The 24,740-nt window shown below is 33.8% G+C and overlaps 1 protein-coding gene across 1 annotated transcript in view; it reads left to right on the top strand.

Moving 5' to 3' along the window:
* Positions 1 to 24,740, top strand: part of ASPM (assembly factor for spindle microtubules) — a 67,210-nt gene that overhangs the window by 19,869 nt on the left and 22,601 nt on the right. The window contains exons 5-17 of the mRNA XM_044672806.1: positions 2,469 to 2,615; positions 5,656 to 5,901; positions 6,165 to 6,232; positions 6,764 to 6,905; positions 7,031 to 7,161; positions 8,468 to 8,643; positions 11,734 to 11,879; positions 11,963 to 12,048; positions 16,446 to 16,667; positions 17,750 to 17,957; positions 18,059 to 18,198; positions 18,282 to 18,410; positions 20,521 to 20,715. Of these exons, the coding sequence (XP_044528741.1) occupies positions 2,469 to 2,615; positions 5,656 to 5,901; positions 6,165 to 6,232; positions 6,764 to 6,905; positions 7,031 to 7,161; positions 8,468 to 8,643; positions 11,734 to 11,879; positions 11,963 to 12,048; positions 16,446 to 16,667; positions 17,750 to 17,957; positions 18,059 to 18,198; positions 18,282 to 18,410; positions 20,521 to 20,715 (2,036 nt within the window). The remainder of the gene's footprint in view (positions 1 to 2,468; positions 2,616 to 5,655; positions 5,902 to 6,164; positions 6,233 to 6,763; positions 6,906 to 7,030; positions 7,162 to 8,467; positions 8,644 to 11,733; positions 11,880 to 11,962; positions 12,049 to 16,445; positions 16,668 to 17,749; positions 17,958 to 18,058; positions 18,199 to 18,281; positions 18,411 to 20,520; positions 20,716 to 24,740) is intronic.

Below are 24,740 nucleotides of genomic sequence, written 5' to 3'. Positions count from 1 at the left end.
GAGCTAGAAGACTGAGCCCAGCTGATTGAGGTCTCTTTTTAAAGGATCCTCTTTTGAGTCACTTCCTGTGGCCTCCTCTCAGTTTATGTGTCCAATCACAACAGACCCTTCTCTTAGGACAGCCTAGGGGGCAGTCAGTCAATTCTGATTCGTCACCCACTCTAGCACACATGGGTTACAGAACTCCCAAAATTGGAGATGTTCTCACCTTTGGTGATTAAATCTAAAGATGGGCAGTGTAGATTTAATCTAATTATCACATTACCAACCCACACCACCAGCCACCAACCCCCAGTGACCAACTTATACCCAACAGCCAACTTCCTTCAACTGCTAGCCCCAATTGTCAGCAACTGACCGCCTTTTATCCTTCTCCCTAACTCCCTGTTTCTCTCCTTCCTCCTTCCTATCTCTATGGTTTCTCCTTCCTGTCACTGTGGTTTCTCCTTCCTGTCACTGTGGGCTGGTTAATCCCTACACATCTCTATGGTAAGAAGACCTCCAAGTCTCCAGTTAAAGCAAAAAAAAAAAAAAAAAGTAAAGAATTCCTTTCTGTACCATGAAGTGAAAAATGCCCGTGGCACATGGAGAGGGGGAGGGGAACATATATAATAGATGTTGTGAAAGTAAAAACAATGAAACTTGGCTATGTGGCTTGAATTGGGTTGATGCTAAGGTTGTGAGTGTGTGTGTGTGTGAGAATGGCGGTTCCACAGTAATAGGGAAGCTAGGAAGAGAGGAGAGCTTAAGAGGAAAGATAAAGAGTTTTGTTTTGGCCATGCTAATTCCATATTTCTTTGGGACATCCAGTTTGGGTTGTTTGATAGATGAGAGTGTAAGATTAGAGGTCAGGAGAGAGGTTAGGACTGAATAATTAGCTCTCAGCATCATCTGTATAAAGATGATTGAATCCATCGAAAGGAAGGGAGTAAGAGAGGGAAGGGGAAAGAGAATTTATTAATTGCTCACTATGTTGCTCACTATGTGTCAGGCAATGTTAAGTACTTTACAAATGTTATTTGATAATAGCGGTTGATGAGGTCATCAAGTGATGAGTAAAGAAGGAGTAAAGAAGGAAAAGAGAACAGTACCGTTTTGGGTAACACCTACAGTTAATGAGTCTGACCTTAGATATAGCAGTAGTAGACTGGTTAGAAAGCAGTGTCATGAAAATCTCAAGAAGAGAAAGTATTCAGGAGAAGAAGATGATTGTTCATGTTAGAGGCTTCAGAAAAATCAAGAAGGATGGAGATAGGTAAAAGATCATTTTGCAATTAAGTCATCATTGATGACTTTAGAGAGAGTGATTTCAATTAAATGGTGCAACTGAAAGCCAGGTTGCAGCAGTTTTAGAAGTGAGAGAAGTTAGGGTTATGGAAACTCTTTCCAAATTGATTGTTATTGTTCAGTTGTTTTTCAATTGTGCCTTCCTCCTTGTGACTCTCATTTGGATTTTTCTTGGCAAAGATAATGGAGTGGCTTCCTTATCCTACTCATTTTATAGATAAGGCAAACAGGGTTAAAAGACTTGCCTAGGATCACACAACTAGTACTTATATGAGGTCAGATTTGAACTGTGAAAGATGAGTCTTCCTGACTATAGACCCAGCACTCTGCCCATTATGCCACCTAACTGCCTACCTTCTACTGATACAGATCTGCTAATTTAGTAAATATGTGTAATTTAGTCTTTGTATCCTGAGGAAGTGAGAAGTTAACTAATTTGCCTACGTTAACACAGTGTTCATTAGAAGCAGAACATAGTTTTCCTAATTCCAACAGCAGTTCTCTAAATCATGTTGTCTAATCATGTGTGAAGGGTTGTAGAAAATATTTTTTCAAGAAAGTTTCTTAAATTCATAATGATTAAAAAAAAATTCAGCATTGGGATATGTTGCTGCCATTTTATACTATAAGTCAAGAAAAGATTAAGATGCATTCCAAATAAGATTATTTTCTTTAATTAAATAAAATTGTGAAATCTGACAATCCAACTAAATAGTGTTGTTCCCACTTTTCCATTTTACAAGGATTAACATTTCTATCAGGGAAGTATGGTATGTTGGCTAAAATACCAGCCTCAAAAATCCGGAGTCTGGGGCTCAAATCCTGCTTCTAATACTTCATAGTGGTATTATCCAGGACAAGTCACTTGCCTTTTCCATGACCCAGGCAATTCTAAAGTCTGTTGTTGCAGAAAAATTGCGAGTCTGCATTTGTAAAGGAAATTCTTTACTTTGAGCTCTACACATGGATGAAATCAGAAATTTAGTTTAAAAAAAGTATTCTACTGTTGTTAACATTGGAAATTTTTCTTGACATTCCTTTTTATTTTTTTTTTTTGTGACAGATAATCCCATTAACAATTGCTTTTGTTCTTTAATATCTAATGTCTCATTGTTATTTTTCATATATATTATTTTGAACAAAAATGTTCATTTTATGAAATAACAGTCTTTGTTTTTTAGTTATCCCTAGGCATCCCCTACCATTTGCTGCCAGAAACATGTTTTATGATGAGCGCTGGAAGGAAAAACAGGAACAAGGCTTCACATGGTGGTTAAATTTCATTCTAACTCCTGATGACTTAACTGTAAAAGCAAATATTTCTAAAGGTAAAATGTTATCATATGTGACTGTTTTAAAATATGTTTTCTTTAAGAAAATTGGTAATTTTAATATATGTAATTTTCCATTAGATTTAAAAAAAATTCCATTAGTTTATTTTTTGGCCTTTTGTGATTTAAGTATGAACTGCCTAATTTAGGGCACTGATTTGCCACTGGGATTAAATTGTTATAGAACTTAATTAGTTTAAAATAACTCTTTATAATGCTGGCAGCTTTTTCTATATTGTTAGGAATTTTCTGTTCACTGGCCTAAGTTCATATCCCATATGTTACAGATTCTACCTATTTTTCTAAAGTTTTAGCTTATGCTATATTTGTAAAAGTTTCATACCTTAGAGAGAAGTCTTGCCACAATAAGTCCAATAACGGTCATCTAACCTCTCCTTATAGATCTCCAATGAGGGGGGAACCTAGTCAGTACCTTATGAGCTAGCTTATTTCATCTTTGTATAAATGTTATTCAAAGATGGAAGGAACTTTAGAGGCCCTCTCATTTAACCTCTTCATTTTACAAGTGATAATGTTGTATCTCAGAGACAGAGTGGCTGGCCCATCCAGCTAATAATAAGTGCCAGAGGCAGGATTTAAACCTAAAGTCTTCCTAGCTCCAAAGTTACTATACCTTCTTTTAGAATAGGCCCAAATTTGCCTCTTTGAAACTTATGCTCATTACTCCTTGTTCTGCACTCTGGGCCCAACTTGATGAATATAAACTCCTTTTTCCCATGTGATAGTTCTGCAAGTATTTCAAGATAGCATTCATTTACCACCCCACATTCCACTCTCAATATTCTCTACTTCAGGATAATCATAGTCAGTTCCTTTAAGAGATCCTTATGATGGGATGGGGAGGAATAACATACAATTTCAGTTCTGGCTGGACCAGAGTACAGTGGGCTGTTACCTCTGTACTATTCCAATTTACCCTATAGATGTCTTCTTTGAACAGAGTTCTTTGATGTCGTTTCCTTCATTAGACCATGAACTTTCTTTCTTTGTATTCCCAACTCTTAGCATAGTGTCTGGCATAGAGTAATGGCTTGACTTGACATTTGCTTTTTTGGCCAAATGACTTGAGTCATTCAGCTTTCAGTCCACTTTAACCTCCAGATATTTTTCAGACAAGCCGTTGTCTTTATCCTATCTCCAACATTTTTAAGACAATTCTTATAAAGTTGACCTCTCCCACCAGTATGTTCATTCATACATTGAGGCCTTTCAGTGCCTTGACTACTTTTCTTAGAGAAATGTTTCCCTGGGGTGTCTCCAGCTTTGCCTCTGACTGGCTTGGCTGGGTTGATTGGATTGTTGTGGGCCTCAGTTTTTTCCTTTGGAAAATAAGAAGGTTGGGCTAAGGTGAGTTCTCAGATCTCTTCCAACTCTTAAATCCAAGATGGGAGAGACACAACTTTATACTAGTCCATATTTTAAAACACAACTCACATCAGAAAATTTTAATTGATCACAACCTTAATGAGCCAACATTGTGACATAACTGATTCACATCCTGCTGCCATCTTTCTCTATCTCCCTCTTCTCTCCCTCCCCATTTTCCTTCCCCTCTTATTTTCCTCTTTCTTTTTCCTCCTTCTTCCTCCCCCTTTTAGTGTTGTTTCATTGTTTTATACTAGAGCTTCAAGTTTATTGGGAGAAGGGGTTCCAAATGAGGAACTTCTACCTGTGCAGATCTGTAACTTAGACTCTTAGAAAAAGTTTCTTGGGATACTGAGAGGTTTAGGGAATTGCCCAGGGTCACACAGGCGGTATGTGTCAGAGGTGGGACTTGAACACAGTTCTTCCTGACTTTGGCATTGGCCTCTCTCCATGAAGCCACGCTGACTCTTGGTACCATCATAGTCTTTCTTCATGGAACTATAGTTTCTAGGTTATGGAATCTCCCTGTCAAGCCATATTTGAGCATTCCTGTGATATTAGTGGAAAGAGCATGGCTTTTGGAATCAGAAGAGGCCTGAGTTTGAGATTTATCTTTGACACTAGCTGCACACCTATGGACATATCACTTAATGTTGACCTGAAAGTCTTGATTCTGAGGTAACTTGAATGGTAAGGATTCTGGAAATCATGCCATATGCAGAATAGTTTAGGGCAAGTGTTTAAACCTGAAATAGAAAAAAGTTTAGGGGTTTATTTTAGCTGCCTTCAAATTTTTGAAAAACTTTCATGTGGATAAGAGATTACTTAATCCCTTATTGCTGTAAAGACAGGACCTAATACTCATGGACATAACTTAGAGGAAGACACATTTTGACAAAGTATGAGAACAACAATTAGTATTTAGAGATGGGAACCTGAAGGTGTATTTTGCCTGATGTGATTGATTTGTTGATTGATTTTGCTGACCTGCCTTTTTTTTTTAGAACTATTTGTTACAAGAGAAGAATTAGAATGATGATGATTTAAAAGTAAAAGATATTAATAAAATGAAGAGATTAAAAACAATTAGAGCTGAATAGTAATGAAATGGGCTTTTTTGAAAAAAATGAGCTCCTTGTTAGTGCTAATGTTCGAGCAAAGATTTATTGACCTCGAACAGCTGGTGTGGATAGGGAACCAGACCTACAATTGGGAGGTCTTGGATTCAAATTTGTTCTAAGATACTTTCCAGCTATGTGACCCTGGGCAAGTCACTTAATCACAATTGTCTAGTTTTTACTGCTCTTCTGCGTTGGAGCTAATACTATTGATTCTAAGACAGAAGGTTAAAAAAAGGTGTTTTTTTTTTTAAAAGATAAATCAACTATCTCTCAGGGCTCTTATTGGAGTCTGAATTGTTCTTAGCAAATGTTTTTTAATTGTTTATATATCAACAGCAGAATTTAAATTTTGAACTCTTCTGTTTTGAGTAAATATCACTTTCAAATAGTTAATTAACACTATTAACTTTTGCAAGTTATTTTGACAGAAACATTTTAAAAAGTATTTTAATTTACTTAAATATTAAAACTTAAGTTCCAGATCACTGTTATGACAAATTAATCAGTCATATTTCTTTATCCTTTAATAGTAAATGCTGTTACTCTTCTTTTGGGAGTGGAGAATCATTATAAAATAAGTGTTCCAAGAGCACCTACAAAAGATGAGATGTCTCTCAGAACATATACTGCTCGTTGTAGATTGAATAGGTTACGCCGGAAAGCTTGTCACTTATTTACATCAGAAAAAATGGTTAAAGCTATTAAAAAGCTAGAAGTTGAGATTGAAGTTAGAAGATTACTTGTTCGGAAGGATAAACATCTCTGGAAAGATGTGGGTAAGAAAACTGCAGAAACCTTGATTCATTAGTAATGAATGTTATCCTTTTACTTCATGTTAAATATGTTATATCTTTGCCACTTAATGACTTAGTCATTACTTTTTCAAACATTTAAAGTATTTTGGAACATAGATATGTAAGAAGTTCTTTTATTAATTTACTTTTCTTCTCATAAAAGTTATAGTTGATTTCTTAAACTATGATGCCTAGTGAGCATCTTGGTGATTTATAAGCTTGTTTGCTTTTTCACAATATTTCAGGGGAACGACAGAAAATCCTCAACTGGCTGTTGTCATATAATCCATTGTGGCTACGTATAGGTTTAGAGGTATGTTATTTTACTTTTGGGGGAAACTTTGTATTTTAAGGACAATGACTCGATCAGAAACATTAATAAAATATTTTAGTAGATTTGAAGATAGAAATTATTGTATATCTAGGAAGCAGAAATTCATAGTTTTATAGAATGTGATGTTCATATTTGGTCAGATCCATTTCTTTCATTAAAAAAGGAAGTATAAAAAAGATAAACTTCATATTTCATACTTTAAAAATTATTACTTGGCCAAAGGTAATATTTTGTAGTTTGCTTTATTATGGTCCTGTGACATAATCTGGTCTTCTAGCTAAAAACATACAGTAAGTCAGGTTATATTACTCATAACTTGATATTTTTTTATAAGCAGCAAAAGGAATATATACATTATTATGAAAATTTGAGGTTCTTTTAATTAAAATGGAGATGTACTAAAAATTAACTACAGATTCAGTAGTGTGTTGTACTTGTGAAGCAGCGGGTGTTCAGAGTGGTGGCAAATTGAAAAGAATTTCAGTATTTAAAAAAAACTATTTATTTCAGACTGTGTATGGAGAATTGATCTCTTTGGAAAACAACAGTGATGTTGCAGGTTTGGCCATATTTATTCTGAATCGTCTACTTTGGAACCCTGATATAGCAGCTGAATACAGACATCCCACCGTACCTCATCTTTATAGGGATGGTAATTATTTGTATATTTAATGTTATTTAACAATTACAGCTTCATTCAACCAAAAAGTCTTTATTAAGTACTTTCTCTGCCAGACAATGTACAAGCGAAGTTATTAATGTTTGTTTCATTTTAAGGACATGAAGAAGCTTTGTCTAGATTTACTTTGAAAAAGTTATTACTACTGGTCTGTTTTCTTGATCATGCCAAACTATCTAGACTTATTGATCATGATCCTTGTCTCTTTTGTAAAGATGCAGAATTCAAGGTATGATTTTATTTACTGTTTTAACCTTCATTATCCTCTGTAATGCATTTAATTATTAGAAACAAATCAATTTTAGCTTAGGTCAAAATTAAGCAAATTTGTATTGAATGCCTATTGTACATTGGTTGGTGCTGACATTTAATTTTGGGGAAAACATCATTTGAAAGATTATTTTAATTTTTGACTCTTATTCTGTAGTTAGATCTTATTTAGCAGAACTAGAGATCATTGTATTTTAAATTTTTATTAAACTTTAGAAAGCTTTATTGATATGTTTTGTTTTTCTGTTACAAACACTTATTTTTTTGCTTCCATTTTGTGAGGCCTTTTTTTACAAAGTAAAATGGTTATGACTAATAATTCAGGGACCTCATCTGAAAGTGCGTGTAATATTTCACATTCGTAGATGTCTTCCATCCCTTTTAAAAAAACTAATAGAAACTCATTTTTCCATCTTACTCCTTACTTCATTTAAAACAAAAGGGAAAAAAAATTCTTCTAACAAATATGCATAGTCAAATGAAATTAATTCCCTCATATGTGTGTGTGTGTGTGTGTGTGTGTATGATTCTACTTTCTAAAAACCATCACTAATCTTTAATGTGAATGGCATATTTCATCATTGTCCTTTGAAATCATGAGTGATCATTCTATTGCAGAGTTATTCCAGCTGTAAAAGGCCATTTATTGTTATTTTATGAATTTTTTCTTAGTTTTGCTCATTTAATTTTTCATCTGTTTATAAAAAGACCTCAGAATTTTGACCTTTAAAAATAGTGATATTATAATATAAATTAATTCTTCTCATTCTTCTTACTTTACTCTGCATTAGTCCATACAAGTCTTTCCATGTGATTTTGAAATGATATCTTTTCTCATTTCTTATAACAGTATTCCACATTTATTAACCATATTTATTCAGGCATTTCTCAATGTTGAACATTATCTTAAGTTTTTGTTTTTTTGCCACCACAAAAAGTTGCTATATTTTTGTACATATTATTTGGTCTTCTTTGGGTATAGGCTTAGCAATTTTTGTTTTAACAGTTTATTTTTTCAAATGATTTTCAAATTTTAATTAATAGTTTATATTGAAAAGCTAAATATAGTATTTCTGCCACATACAATTTTGATTTAAACTGTGGGAAATAATTAGAATTTAAATGAGATACCTAATCTTTTTCATATTTTGCTTATATTATTAAATTTTTTCCTTGTAATGTGTTTTCAATAATTTTAAATTCAATGTTGCAACATAAAATAATTTAATTAGTAGATAAGAATATTTTATATTTTTTTCCCTCAGGCTAGTAAAGAGATTCTTCTGGCATTTTCACGTGACTTCCTTAGTGGTGAAGGTGACCTTTCCCGCCACCTTGGCTTTTTGGGATTACCTGTTAGCCATATTCAAACACCACTTGATGAATTTGAATTTGCTGTAACAAATCTTGCTGTAGACTTAAAATGTGGAATTCGTCTTGTGTAAGTTATGGTTCTTATTAGTGTATGCTCAAAATTTGGAGTAACCAAGAAAAATAATTCTTCCAGAAACTACCACTCCGCTCAAGTGTAGTTTTAGTGGAAGTGGCCTCCTATAAGATGTGAAGTTAGAAGTAACTATATGTTACTTCTATATCCAAAGCAGACAATTGTTATGTCAGGGAAGAGTGCTACCTTTGAGAGTAATCTGGAAATGAAAGAATTAATTTGATAGAGGTTTAGTAAGCTGAATTATTTATTAAAGTAACTTTTTCTATCCTTGTTTTTAATAACTTTAGCTTTTCAAACAAGTTTAATCTTCGAAATACATTAAAAACTGTTGTTACTTTAAAAAAGATACTTTAGACATCAATCTTCTTAAGCTGGAGCAGACCATCCTTGATTTTAAACCACTTACCTGATATAATTTTAACTATAGTTTATTAAGAACCTTATATATATGAGTGTGGAAATTCATGTAATTCCCTCTAATGTTAATACAAATTTGTATAATGAATAGAATGTTGGACTTGGAATCTAGCATTCGAGAACCTATGTATAACCTGCTCCAGATATTTATTAGTTTTTCACCTTGAGCAAGTCATTTACTCTTTAGGCCTTGTTCTTCGAATCTCTAATATGAGAGGCTTGAACTTGGTGGATCCCAAGGTTGTTTCTTCCAGCTCTGAATCTTTAATACTCTGTTTCTCTCGGTTTGTTGGTTTGTTTTTTAAACCCTTACCTTCCATCTTAGAATCAATACTGTGTATTGGCTACAAGGCAGAAGAGTGGTAAGGCCTAAGCAATGGGAGTCAAGTGACTTGCTCAGGGTCACACAGCTAGAAAGTGTCTGAGGCCAGGTTTGAACTCGGGACCTCTCTTCTCTGGGCCTGACTCTCAATCCACTGAGCCACCTAGCTGCCCCCTTTCTCTAGATTTTTAGAAGTTCTTGTCTTCACTTCTGTAGACTATAGATACAGGATTCTCTTTCTCTGTCTGGTTATTTTATTGACAATAAAAATTGAATAATAAAAATAAAAATTAGCTACTACTATATTAACCCATTCAAGATTCAGTTTTCATATTCCTCTTCCTTAGTGCTTATTTATCTACCTAATGACAAATGAGAAAGGATTCTGAAGCCAATTTCTAAACCTTCTGTTGTCTCTTAGAACCCTTTTAGTTAGCTAAACTTTGTGGAGATTACTTGAGCAGTACAAGTCTTCATGTATTTTTTTCTCAGATACTAGTTAATCAGCACTACCTTTACTTTTGGAATGGAATTATCATTGCCCTTCCTCATTGCTTCTGGACCATAACTTCCTTCTCTCATTACCACTTAACTCTATAGGTTGTCTCCCTCATTAGAATATAAGCGCCTTAATGGCAGGGACTGCCCTTTATATTTTAATCCCTTGTACCTACTAGATAGTCGACAAGTAACAAGTGCTTAATATGGAGAGAGCATGAGGGAAAGGGGAAAGCACTTAGAATTAAGTTCCTAAATCTGTGCGTGGCATTGGATTAAAAACTTTACAATTATTATCTCATTTGCTGTTCATGACAACTCTGGGAGAGAGGTCCTGTTATTTTCTTTTACAGTTGAGGAAACTGAGGCAGATGGCAGGAAAATGACTTGGCCTGGGATTTCTTAGCTTGTAAAGAGTTTGAGGCTGGATTTCAGTTCAAGGCTTCTGGACTCTAGGCCCTGTGCTCTATCTACAGTGTTACCTAGCAGCTATAAGCCTCATAGCTGGGGGATTCAGAAAAAGCTTATTGATTTGAGACCCTTAAAGGGAGTTGGGTGATTTCTGAGAGGTAGAGCTGAGGAACCAGAGAATTCCAAGCCTGAGGCTTCCAACCTCAAGGCATAGAAATCAAGGGAAGTAGTTGGCTGTAATGTAGAGCCCTAGGAGTAGCTTGAATTCAATTTAGAAGTTTGAATGGGGGACCAAATTGTTGAGAATGTTGAAGTGTCAGTGATAGTCCAATGGAGTTTGTTTTTAATAGAGAGCTATGTGTACTTTTTTTTTTTTAACGGAGAGGAGATATTGTTACACGATAAAGGGAACAAGATTGGAAAGATTTTGTTACTGTGTGCATGAATAATTTATTCAGGGAAGGTAGCATTTATTAAATGCCCATTATGTGCTTTATAAATATTTCATTTGATCCTCACCAAGTCCTGGAAGTTAGATGCTATTATTATCTCCATTTTATAGGAAATTAAGACAGACCTTAAGTGATTTGTCCAGGACCTCATAGTTGTTAAGTGCTTGAATCTGGATTTGTACGCAGATCTTCCCAACTGCAAGTCCAGGACCCTATTGACTATGCCACTTAGCTGTCTCCAAGGATCTTTAATTTGTCAGGATGGGGAAATTCCTCCATCAGCTATGGAAATCGAGGACTTGTTCATGATTTAGTTCCATCTGTGACTTGGTAGATAAGTAGCATTGTAGATTGAAAGCTGAAATGGTCCTGAGATGCCATCTGGTCCAATCTTCTTTTAGATGAGGACACTGAGGCTTAGAGGATAAAAACTGACTTGTCCCAAAGTTTGCATGTAGTTAGCAAGAGAAGTGGGTTTTGAACCCTGATGTCTAACTTCGGAGTCTCTAATAACCTTTTTAATGAGGAAAATAGAATCTAAGTGGTTTGCTTAGAGCAGTGATGGTGAACCTTTTAGAGCCCGAGTGCCCAAACTGTAACCCACACTCTGCATGTGAGCCGCTCCCTTACCCCAGTCAAGGGAGGGAGGAAATGCTCCCACTGGGCTGCTGGGCAGAGGAGTGGGTGATGTAAGAAATGTCCTCAGGTGTGTTTGGAGAAGGGGAGGAAATGGTCCCCTTCTATACACTCTGGTGTCAGTGCCATAGCTTTGCCAATATGGCCCTAAAGCAATTTAGGAAGTGGCAGAGGTGAAACCTGAACCCAGTTCTCTCTGACTTCAAGCTTAGCACTCTTAAGTACATTTTCCTACACTTCCTGTCATATGTAGAAGTGTACATATTATCAAAAAACTAAAACATGACCATCCTTTAAAAAAAAAAGCTACACTTTAATGTTGAACCTCTTTTTATTCATTGATAGGAGAGCAATGGAGCTTCTCACAAAGAATTGGGACCTTTCAAAGAAACTCAGGATTCCTGCAATAAGTCGCCTTCAAAAGATTCACAATGTTGATATTGTTCTTCAAGTGCTGAAAGAACGTGGAGTTTCATTGAATGATGAGCAAGGTAATAAATAAATAGAGTTTAGGTTTGTCTTTCTTTTAGGAAAAATTAATACATAACTTTTCTGACTATGTCATTATTTACAGGTAATACAATTCAGTCTAAGGATATCGTGGATAGTCACAGAGAACGAACTCTAGCACTGCTTTGGAAAATAGTACTTACTTTTCAGGTACTGTGCATTTAACACATTTTTTTTCATTACTTTAAAAACAATTTTTTAAATATCGTTCAATTTAATAGATATTTAGCATTGTAGGAGCAATTAAAGCACATAGTCAAGGATGGAAGTAATTCCTGAAGTCATTTAAGTTATACCTGGAAAAGAATGCTTTCTCTAGCACTATTTATTAATTTTAATTAAAAATTTTTAAAGTTTTTACCAATTACATATAATAAATTTCTAGATAAGTTTTCTTAAGTTATATGTTCTAAATTATCTTCCTCCTGGAACTGGCAAGCAATTCATCTGGGTTATACGTGTATTGTCACACAAAACATTTATCCATATTGTTCATTTTTGTAATCTTATATTAATAATGTTAGATATAATATTACAATATAAATAATCTCATAAAACCAAAACTCTAAAACATATGCCCAAATAAACAAGTGAAAAATTGTATGCTTTCATCTGCATTCCTACTCCAATAGTTCATGTAGATCTTTCCAGCACTATCTGAAATCATTTTATTTGTCACTTCTTACAGTACAATAGTATTCCATCACCATCATATACCACAGTTTGTTCAGCCATTCTCCAATTGATGAATGTCTTTTTAATTTCCAATTCTTTGCCATCACAAAAAGAGTAGCTATAAATTTTTGTAAGAGCGCGTCCTTTTCCATTTTTAAAAAAGTTTCTTTGTGATACAGACCTAGTAGTGGTATTATTAGATGAAATAGTATGCATTGTTTTATAGCTCTTTGGGCATAATTCCAAATTGCCCTTCAGAATGGTTGGATTAATTCACAACTCTACCAGCAATGCATTAGTATCCTGATTTTGCCATATTCCCGCCCCCTCAACCCCCAATATTTATCACTTTCCTTTACTGTCATATTGGCCAATCTGACAGGTGTGAGGCAGTACCTCAGATTTGTTTTTAATTTGCATTTCTCTAATCAAGTGGGATTTGGAACTTTTTTCCATGTGATTTATTTATAGCTTTGATTTCTTTATCTGAAAACTGTATAGCACTTTTTAACCCATAGTCTTCCAACATCTAAGGGAAAAATCTACAAGTACCTCACTTTCATGAGAATAGCGCATTCCATTTTTGGAATTCCATAGGTCAAAGGAAATTTACTTATCTACTTTTTCTACCCATTGTTTCTCTTTCTCTCATTTATCATGTAAAGCTAAGAGAAAATCTAGTTTTTCTTCACACATGTCCAAAAAAAGAAAAAAAAGAAAAACATTCTCAGTTTCTTCCTTTTCTGTTCCTTTCAATTACCAAGCATTTATTTTCTCTTCTCTCTTCCTTTCTTTCCACTGGAAAAAAAGAAAAAGGGGGAAAAAAAAAAGACTCATGACTAATACATAGTTAAACAAACTAAATTATGTTTCCTTTTAATGTTTTTGGCTCCCTCCACATTTTCTACTTGAGCTCCTTCTTGACTTACCCCTGTTGTTGGTGCTTTCCTTCCTTCAAACTTACTTTTTACTTTTTTTTATTCTTTTCAATAGTTTAATTTTTCAGTTAATTCCAAGCACTTGTGTATATGCTGTTCCCACTTCCAATATAACAATTTTTTTGAGGGCAAGGGCCTATTTCATTTTATGTATTCCCAGCACCTAGCACAATATCTAGCATACAGTATTTTTTTTTGATAAATTTGTTCTTTCCAGTGTCCTTTCTCCTTCACTTCCTTACATTAAAAAAAGAAAAAAAGTGAATCACAAGTATAGAGCTGCATTATATGCCAAGCAGAAAATCAAGTTTAGAGGTATTGGTTGTAAGACCATGACTAGGAATTAGTTTGAAAACGATTTGGGAGTTTTGGTAGAACATAAACTATTGTAAGAATTTTTAAATTTCTACACTAAAAAATATAGATTAACATGCTGTCTATAATTAAGCTCTTTTTTTTGGGTAACTTTGGTCTTTCAGGTGGACGTTTTGCTTAATTTAGAGCAGGTAAAAGAAAAAGAAATATAAAAAGAAAAATGATAGCACTATCATCATATCCTAATGGCTTGACCTATGTAAAAAAAAGGAGCCAGAGAAGTTTTTCCTAAATATAAAAAGAAGAAATTGGTAGTGGGTTTGATGTAAAGAGAAGTATTTCATAATTAGCTATCTTCAAAGGAATTGTTCATCAAAGGTCTTCAATCCAGGGAAGGAAGTAAACAGTTGTTAAAGTACTTACTATGGGCCAGGCATTGTGCCATTTTACCAATATCTCATTTGATTCTCACAGCAACCCTGAAAGACAAGTAATATTATTTATCTCTGTTTCATAGTTGAGGAAACTAGGACAGAAAGAGTTTAAATGATTTGTTCAAGGACGCACAGCTATTAAATATATGACTGTGTGGGATGAAACCAAAAGTTCCAGAATAGAGTCATTATTTCCCCTTCATCACCTAAGATTTCCATTATCGAGTATCCTGAATGAAACAAATGAAAATCAGATTGAGATTATGTGTAATTAATTTCTGTACTCTTGAACTACGATTCCCAGCACTCCACTTTCCTGCTCATGTTTTGTGCTAACATAGGGAGGATATAAGTTTGGTGTAGCCCCGCCTCTCCCTCTCCACTTCCTGTAATCAGAGGGGCTGCCAGTGGTCTTTTTAAAACAGGCAAGGAGAGTTTAGAGTCGTGGTCTTATTTTGTTAGATAATTACCTTTTTATTCCTTTACTTCTAGTGATTATTGATATGTTTTATAAAATATAACACTTCGAGTATTAGACATTAATTTTAATCCTACAATTATATAATAATTTATATAGTATTAATATATTTAGTTTAGTTCTTGTTTCTTTTGAAGAATCCAATGACTATCAAGCAGGTCAGTAAATGGTAAATTGTTCTGCTTTGGGCAAATGCTCATATAATTGAAACCTTCCCATTCCTCCTGTGCCATGTTTTTATGCCAGGTTTAGGATCTCTTTTCCAAAATCCTTATCTGTTTCTGTTTCTCTGTCCAATTGGGCTTCAGTATGCACTAATGACATTGCTTCTACTTCTGCCTATCTTTTCTAAAATCTTCTTCACATTTCTTTCCTAGATCATGTGAATATGTCTTCTCAATATGCCATTCTGCTCTCCCTCCCTTACATTTCTTTTTTTGAATGAGTATACCTTCTAGAGACTTATTCCAGTCAAAGTTCTCATCTTACAAAGTGTCAGTGATTTTTATGAAGTCATTTTGCCTACTAGCATTAGAGCATCTAGTTTGCCTTGCCTGTCAACTCTACTTGATGCTTCTGTATGTATGCATCTAAGGCCAAGAGGTTTGAGTGTCGGATCAGCCCTCCTGGGTTAAAATTCTCACTCTACTACTTACTAATTATGTGACCAAGACAATTTAATTTTTTTTACCTCAGTTCCTCCTTTTGTATGAGTAATTTGGACTAAATAACCTCTAAGGTCCTTACTAACTCTAAATTGATGGCCCTATTATGATTTTTAAGATTGCTTTAATTTGTTTCCTGTGAATTTTTGGTCATTCTCTAGTGCTGTTTCTCTGATGTTGGTAATCTCTTTTGCAATTAGCTTTTTTGGGTAGTCATATATCTCCCTTGTTCTTTTAAATTAAAGCCATTTTTTATTAGATGTACAAGACTACAGACAATGGCATTGTTATTAATAGTTCTTGTTAGGGCTACTCATCTTTGGCCAGAAGCCTATTATTTCTAGATTTAAACCGTGATCCAACTATCTTCTCCAATTCTACATTTGAAATATTCCTTTTCTACTTTTTCTTCTTGTGATTCTTTACGCCTCTATTTTTTCTCTTGGTGTCCTAAGATCTTTTAAAATTGTTAAATTATAATATTTCTTCCTCTTTGAAACAACCTCTCATGAAAGACTGAAGTAGAATATGTATTTACTATAGCCCCTTCTTGGCCAGAATGGCTCCATCCTCACTAATTGCTGTTTAATTCCCAGGTCGCCATAAAGACTAATTTTAAGCTTTTATGCTTCAAATTTTAGGACTATGGGAAAATAATTTCCATTTAGTATCTTTTATGTATTCTTTATTTAGTATATGCTATGAAATTAGCTAACTATTTTGCTTATGAGCCTATGTACTGTTTCACTTAAAACTGTACTTTCTTGGAGCTAATTAATACTGTGTAGGGTGGGCATTGTGTGTGCTTGTGTGTTAGTAATTCATTTCTTTTTCTTCTAGAACAGATTAGTCTTTTCTAGCCTCTTATATTTGATTTGGTCTCAAGGGAAGGGTATAAGGATATTGTTATTATTCAGGGCATTGCAAGTTCATTATACTATTGTGTAACTTTGTAAGAATTTTTAAATTTCTACACTAAAAAATATAGATTAACATGCTGTCTATAATTAAGCTCTTTTTTTGGGTAACTTTGGTCTTTCAGGTGGACGTTTTGCTTAATTTAGAGCAGGTAAAAGAAGAAATTGTATTTTTAAAACATTCACTAAATATAAAAAGAAAAATGATAGCACTATCATCATATCCTAATGGCTTGACCTATGTAAAAAAAAGGAGCCAGAGAAGTTTTTCCTTGGAACACCATAATGAAAATGTAAAATTGCTGATGGATTGGGTAAATGCTGTTTGTGCATTCTATAACAACAAAGTAAGTTAATTTTTATAGTCACCTAGAGTTTTCATTTCTTTTTGAACTATACATTTTTAAAGGTATTTTTAAGAGTAGTATTTAAAAATTTCAATCCTCAAGTAAGATTTTGTTTTTAAGGTGACCCATGTGTATATACTGGTAAATGTGTATTTATGTTTTCTTTTTCTTTAATATATTTAGATATTATTCCTTATTGATTTATAGCTTATATGCATTCACATAAATAAACACAGATTTTATGCAAAGGTCATGTGTTCTATTACCTAAAAAGCAAAATCATGGCATATTTATGTTTTTAAAGAAATGATTAAATATTCTTGTCCTTAATTAGTTTTCATTTTAAACAGTGGCTAAGTAGTAATGAAGTTCAGTACTATTTCTCATCATTTGTAGTAGATTATTTTTTCTTAAGGTATACCTTTTAAAAGTTAAAACTAATTGTTGTTATTATTTTTTTAAAGTTCTACTATACAAGAGAGGTACCATGGTATTGTAGATGTAGGGAAAAGATAATAGGCATGGAATCAGGAAGACCTGAGGCATGAAGCCTTATCTTTTGAATATAATATACTAGTAACTATGAACAAGTTATTTAATTTCTTCTTGTCCCAGGCAAATTTTATCATTTTAAATTGCAAACGAGTTAACATTTCAGTTGAGAGAAGTGGTTTGTTTTTTTTGAGATCTCAGCTTTAGTGAAATCATAAGTCTGTACTTATAAAATCAAAAAACCAAAATATGCACTTAGATAAAGAAAATATAATGGGATAAAGAGAATGGAATAAAAATAAATGTCAATTTTTTCCCTTTGTTCTGTTATTTTAATTTTAGTTTCTACAAAATGACATTTAACCCTGTTGATCATTTCTCACATTTCTTCTAAGTATTAAAGTTCTAGAGGAAATGTTGTTATGAAATTCAACTTTCTCAAGCAACAATTTTCCTTTAGTTTTTAAAAATTATATAAAACCAATTAAAATATGCAATTAATAATTACATTTTCCATTACCCAAAAGTTAGAATGGTATATATGTACATATATATATATATATATTTTTTTTTTTTTAATTTTCAATCAGGTGGAAAACTTTACAGTGTCTTTCTCAGATGGAAGAGTATTATGTTATCTGATTCATCACTACCATCCATCCTATCTGCCTTTTGAAGCAATATTGCAGCGTACCACTCAAACAGTAGAATATGCAAAAACTGATTCAGTGGCATTAAATTCATCTTCTGAATCTGATGGAAGTGGTTTAGATATTTATTTTGGAGCATTTGATCACGGTTAGTCATTCTTTGACAAGTTTTTATATGATTTCTTTGCTATGTCAAATTTGTATTTTGGTTATTCTAATGTGTCTCTTTTTTGGACTATATAGCAACAGAGAGCTCAGTGTTATACACAGAGCTCCTAGACAATGAGAAAAAAAATTTTCAGTTGGTCAGCTCTGCGGTGAGAGATCTTGGTGGAATACCTGCCATGATTCATCATGCAGACATGTCTAATACAATTCCTGATGAAAGGGTAAGCAAATGATATTTTCAATATCAATGAAATTTTCAATAATGTAATCTTTGTTTCTTAATCTTTCATGTTTTCTTTTATAGGTCGTCATTACCTATTTGTCATTTCTTTGTGCAAGACTTTTAGATCTTCGCAAAGAAACACGAGCTGCTCGAGTTATTCAAACAACTTGGAGAAAATACAAAATAAAAGCAAATCTAAAACTCTACCAGGTACATTTAAATAAAAATGAGATTTAATGATTGGTAAATTGGAAGATAGCTGGAAATCGGTGCATGGGATGGTACATAAATATTGAAATCCCCACAAAATAATTGATATACTTCCCTCATAGTAAGTCTTCAGTGGCTTCTAACTATTTCTAGAGTAATAAACTATTTCCTCAGCTTTAGTCTTTCAACATTTGAAATCAACCTAATCTTTCAGGTTTATTTAACATGGGTTTTTTACATGTCTGTATTCCAACCTCTCATTAAGCAAGGCCCTTTACATAGGCTGCCCTATGTCTCTTGCTTCTTTACTTCAGCCTCAGAGTAGCTTTCAGTTTCTTCAAGGCTCAACTCTAGTGCCCTCTCCAAAAGGAAGCCTTTCATGATTCTTGTTGTTTTTAGTATTCTCTCCTCCTTAAATTGTCTTGCACTTTTCTGTGTGGAAGTCATGTGTTACTCCAGTATAATCCAAACTTCACGAGGGCAAGGAATAGTTTTCATTTTGCCTTTATATACTCCGTACTTAGATCATGAAGTTCTGGCATTTTATAAATGCTTGTTGAATAAATTTTTAGTTTATTGTTCATTAATAAGTAAAAATGATTTGAGATGAGTTTGAGAACTTTGTGGGGAAGTTTTCAAAGTTCTACTGTTCCAGTTTAATGTTCATTGTGAGCGATAATAACATAGCTTCCTTGCATCAACAAAACACACCCACATACACATCATGCCACATATATATCGCTTATAGTGTTAATGACTATTAATCAATAGTCACCATTTCTTTATGTTTATATTTAAAAGCTGCTAAGCAAAAAAACAAACAAACAAAAAAACTGCTAGGCTGGTTATTCCACTGGGTACTATTTTTCAATTTTAGGATGTATACTTTGTGTATTTTACCTGAATTGTGCTCCTATAAAATGATGGAATTCGTGTAGCTAGAATGTAACTAGATTTACTTTGTTATATGACTCTACATTTTTATTTAAGTATATCCTCTTCAAGAATAACCTAGAGGCAGAATTAATTGTCATATCACTTTCCTTCCCTGTGATGTGACTGATGAGCTCATTATCTCTCCCACTCCCTTCCCACTAAGTACAACTCTTTTCTGAAATTCTCATTTTTGCAGAGGATACTAATATAGTTCATCATCCAGGATGTTAGATGGAACTCCCTACTATCCCTCAGCCACATATATGTAACCAGTTGTCAAATTATGTTGATCATACTTCCATGACACCTTTTACCTTGCCTCTGCCCTAGACTATCTTCTTGACTTGTTTCATTGCCTCAACTTTCCCTCTTTTCCAGTTTGTTCTCCACATAGCTGTCAAAGTGATTTTCCTAAAGGGAAGTCTGACTGTGTCATGTTTCTACTCATGGAACTCAAATGACTCTGTGTGGTTTCTGTGACTAAATTTGTACTTCTCTTTTTGTCTTTTAAAGACTTTCATAACCTGGCCCTAATGTACCTTTCTTTTTAAATTTCTCTTTCTCTGCACAATATATAATTCAATTATACTGGTATGTGTGCTATTTTTTATTCTAAACCAGTGGTTCCCAAACTTTTTTGGCCTATCGCCCCCTTTCTAGAAAAAATATTTCTTAGCAGCCCTGGAAATTTTTTTTTTAATTTTAATAGCAATTAATAGGAAAGATCAATGCACCTGTAGCCATCACTGCCCTCCTGGATCACTGCAGCACCCACCAGGGGGTGGTGGCACCCACTTTGGGAGTCACTGTTCTAAACATTCCATCTCTTATCACTATATCTTTGTACTGGCTTTTCCTATTCTCATAATGTTCTCTTTCCTCAACTCCTCTTAGAATCTTTTTTTTTCCTTCAGAGCCTTGCTCAAGCATCACATTTTAAATGAAATCTTTTTTGTTCTCTTCCTCTCCCTACTCCCCCAAACCAACCCAATTTAGCTTGTATTTTATGTTTATTTATTTACAAGTTATTTTGCAAGAATGTCAGCTTTTTGAGAATAGAGACATTTCATTTTTGCCTTCGTAGCTCTCATGCTTACATAGTAGGTGCTAAATAAATAAAATTATATAGTAGGTGCTAAATAAATAAAAAATATCTTTTGTTTTTTATTTTCAGGAGAAAGATAAAGCTGCTCGAGTAATTCAAGCAGCTGTAACCAATTTTCTGGCCAAGAAAAAAGTGAAAAAACTTTTTAATGCAACAGTAATTATTCAGAAACACTGGCGAAGATACTTAGCACAGAGAAAAATGTTGATGTTAAGGAAAGCAAAACTGGAAAAAATTCAAAATAAATCAGCAGTGGTTATTCAGGTACAGTAAAGTATTTTGGAATTGTATTGTTGCATTTAGATCATCTTTTTGAAGTGCCATCCTTTGAAGTGAAGTTAAAATTATATTTAGATTTAATTTTATTACAATGTATTTCTTTTTTTCTTTTTTATATATTTATATTTATATTTTTTTATTTTATGCCCATCAGAATTTCTTAAACAGCTAGGAGTGGTTGCTCTCTTGTAGACCCTATTGCTGAGGAAACTGAGTCAGTTGGATTGCTTGAGTGTGGAAGTTCTAAACTGAAATAGGGCTAAACTCAATAGGGCAATAGAGTCCCAAGTCTGGTAAGCCTCTGGGAGTAGGGAGCTGTCAGGCTGCTGAAGAAAAGGTACCTGGCTCGGGTTAGAAATACAGCAAGTTAAAAGTTCTCTGCCAGTTAGGATTGGCCCTGAGAATGCTTGCTTCATGTCCAACCTGGATGAGAATGAGAGATTTAGTCCCTGCTCCCCAGATTCCCTGGCCCATGGAAGTTCTTAAATATAATGAATGATGAACACATAATGAGTGCAGGGATAGACTATAGGTGTGTGAATAAGTATGTGTATATTTGCTTGTGTACACGTGTGAATGTCTGGTGCAAATGCATCTAACTACATGTATGTATACACATTGGGAGAGGTCAAGTTTCAATATCCATGATACAAGAGGAGCCTGCTGTTTCATCCTCATTGGTACTTATACTAGCTCTTTTTTTTTAATAATAACATTTTCCCTGACTCCTAACTACTTCCCATTTAGGATAAATAGATACATTATCTCTTGTATCCCCAGTGCTTAATGCAGTTCCTGACATGTAGTAGGTGCTTCATAAATGTTTACTGACTGGTTGTTTCCAACAATCCATTATGGCAATAAGAATTTTGATTGTACTGAATCTAATGGAAGGCATTAGTTTTACATTTTATTAATTTCAGGGCAACAGGAAGGTAGATTCTTAAATAGTTTATGTATGTGTGTATTATTACTTTTTATATTCAAAGATTTTCTGAAAAATTGAACGTAAACTGGATTTTTCTAAAAATTAACAATATTTTAATGAATTTGGACATCTCATTTATTTGAACTTGTGTCAGTGTTATTTTAGTGAGTGATAATTTTATAATTTATATGGCATTTGATGTCTCTGTGCTATATACATTTGCGTTGCAGGAAAATACTAGTTTATTCTGGAGAGTCTGGTGACCTATGACAGTGGTGTCAAACTTAAATAGAAAGAGAAAGAGTGGAGAATGAGGAAAGCAAATAATACTAAGGATCTCTGTAGGCCACATATTGACTTAGAAAACCACATAAACATTTTTACTTCTTATTGTATTTTTATTTGTTTTCTTAAACACTTCTCAATTATATTTTAATCTGATTTGATCCACATCCATGCTCAGGAGTGTTACAGACTATATTTGGCCTGCTGTCTTTGTGTTTGACCCCTCTGATGCATGATTTATAGCCATTTGCCATTACTGAGAAAATCTTGATAAAAAGATTTTTTAGAGGGGGGAGTGAGGATTGAAGAGTAGGGATTATTTGAAATTATTGAAAAGAAAAAGTGAATAATTTCTCAGATGCAATGTAGCCTGCTTTCTTTTTGCTATTTAATTTTTGGAGAGGGATGCTATATGGCTAAAAACTCTGAAAGAAGGAAAAAGAAAAATGGAGGAGGGGGTCGCCCACCTGGCATTGGAAAGATGTATAGTTGGCATAAGGCGTAACATTATTTTACAGTGACTTGTGAATTTTGTGGTATAAGGAATGTCCCTGAGGAAGTGTATGACTGGAAAAGTTGTAGACCTGTCATGGGTGAGAGTAAGGGGCATGACAGCCTAATTACTAGATTGAACACATGGGATGTTAAAAGGCATAGAGCACCCATGTAGTACCCAGAATTTTAACCTGTAAATAATATAAAGCTTTTTTTCCCAGGAAATAACATCATTTATTAATGGGCATGCAGTACATTAATGAAGGATTTGGTCCTTACATCTGCCTCTCATGCAAAAGACCCTCAGTGAGGTGTGACTGTTATTCAGGAAGGTGTGTAGGTCCTTTCTTTGATTGGTTAGACCAGTGATGGGCAAACTATGGCCCGTGGGCCAGATTGGTGGGGGGGACCCTGAAACGTTCTATCTGGCTGCGCAACATTATTCCTAATCTGACGAATACAATGAGTAGGATGCAATACAATGAAACTTTGAAAGATTTGCCTTAGAAACAGACTGACAGATGAGCATTTCCTTTCCTTTGGCTCCCTCTTTAAAAAGTTTGCCCATCCCTGGGCTAGACAGTTCATTCCTTGGACCTCCCCGATAGTCCCCATTAATTGATATTTTGAAAGAGGAAATAGACTTAAAGATATCAACTCCTCCCTCATTACTTTATCAGAGGAAAGGTGGATCTTTAACAAATTAGGGAAATACCTAACCATCCTGAATTCAAATGGGTGAAAGTTCACCAGCTAGGGAAACTTAACAAACTTGCCCTTCTCTGGTATGTTAAGAAATTGAATAGTAGGAAATGAAGCCCAGATTTTCCCAGCAAGTTGTTTAGAAAAATTGGGGACCTGGTCACCTCAAATCCAGATGGTAATGTTTAGCAAGGACAAAAAGAGCTTATGCTTTCAAATGCCTCAGAGAGAATATTTTTGATTATAGTTACAACTTTGAACAAAGGACAAAGGGTCCTAGCCCAGCATTTGCCTCAAGGCCTGCCATATTTTAGCCTGAACTTGGAAGGTCAAGGGGCTTTGGGAAGATTAATAATTTCCCATAGAAATATTACTAATAAATACTACTGAAAATTACTAATAAATAATACAACTGTACATTAATTTTCCTCAGCTGTCTTCAATATATTGGGTAGATTCTCCATGGAGGAGCTGTGGAAGGACATATATAAGAATCATGCAGAATGAGCAAGTATAGGTGGGTTGCTATTTGCACTATTGGAGGTAGTACCCACATTAACCTCATAGATTTATTGAAATATTGAATGCTTTAATTATACAGTGTAATTAGATTTTTTTAGATAAATATAGTTTATCACTTGAGGTAAGAAGTCCTTAAAATATAGCTAAACTGACATTTCTATCATAAAAGGTTAAAATAACTTTGTAAAATATATATTTTTTATGTAAATGAAGTATACTAAGTATAATTTTAACCTTTTCTTGATGACACAAAATATCAGTTTTACTAAAATACTATATTGTAATAAAGCGATAACTCTAGGGATTGTTGAGGAATATAAGACTATTTACCAGAGCCAAATAATTCTAGACTTCTGTGATTTTCTAGCTTTATTTTCTCTCTTCCCTTCCTTTCTCCCTTTTTGGTCTCCATCTTTTTTTCTTTGTCCATGGTTATCAGAAAAGACTAGATAAGAAAACTTGTTTTAAAAACTAACTATATTTTTTATGTGTAAGTGGTTCTGATACATGTGGAAGTGAATAGATTTCGTTAAAACTATTTTACCCCCCACTTAGAAGAGGTCCTTTTTGTTTATTTAGTGTTTTATTTTGTTTTTGCTTACTTCAAATTCAGAAATTCTATCCCAAAAGGCTGAGGTGTAATGGATTGTTAGAGTATTAATTTGTTTTCAGTTTTCTTAAGGTGGGACACAGTACACATTATTGAAATGACTAATAAGCATTCTCTAGAAAAAGGTTGTGTATTATTCTTTGTTAAAATAAAATTTTAACCTTAGAAATTTTTTAGATTTTAAGCCAGAGGTTTACTTTACAACCTTGTCAAATATGAGGATCCTTTTTTGACATAAAAATTTTGCAGACTTTTAAGTGATAATTTTTACTATCATTATGTGTTGACTGAGAATGAATTTAAAATTGAAACAATATCCACATATATCTTAAGTGTAGTTACATATATAAATTGTGTTGCCTGAGACATTTGGTATACACAGTCTGTGTATTAAATTGCCACTTGTTATAGCTAGTTGTGTGCACATGGACTGATAGACTCTTCATGTTGATAACTTTGTATTCTGTA

Source organism: Gracilinanus agilis, chromosome 4 (assembly GCF_016433145.1).
Source record: "Gracilinanus agilis isolate LMUSP501 chromosome 4, AgileGrace, whole genome shotgun sequence".
Taxonomy (NCBI): Eukaryota; Metazoa; Chordata; class Mammalia; order Didelphimorphia; family Didelphidae; genus Gracilinanus; species Gracilinanus agilis.
Note: the sequence above shows the minus strand (reverse complement) of the source record. Positions and strands in the feature narration are given on the sequence as shown.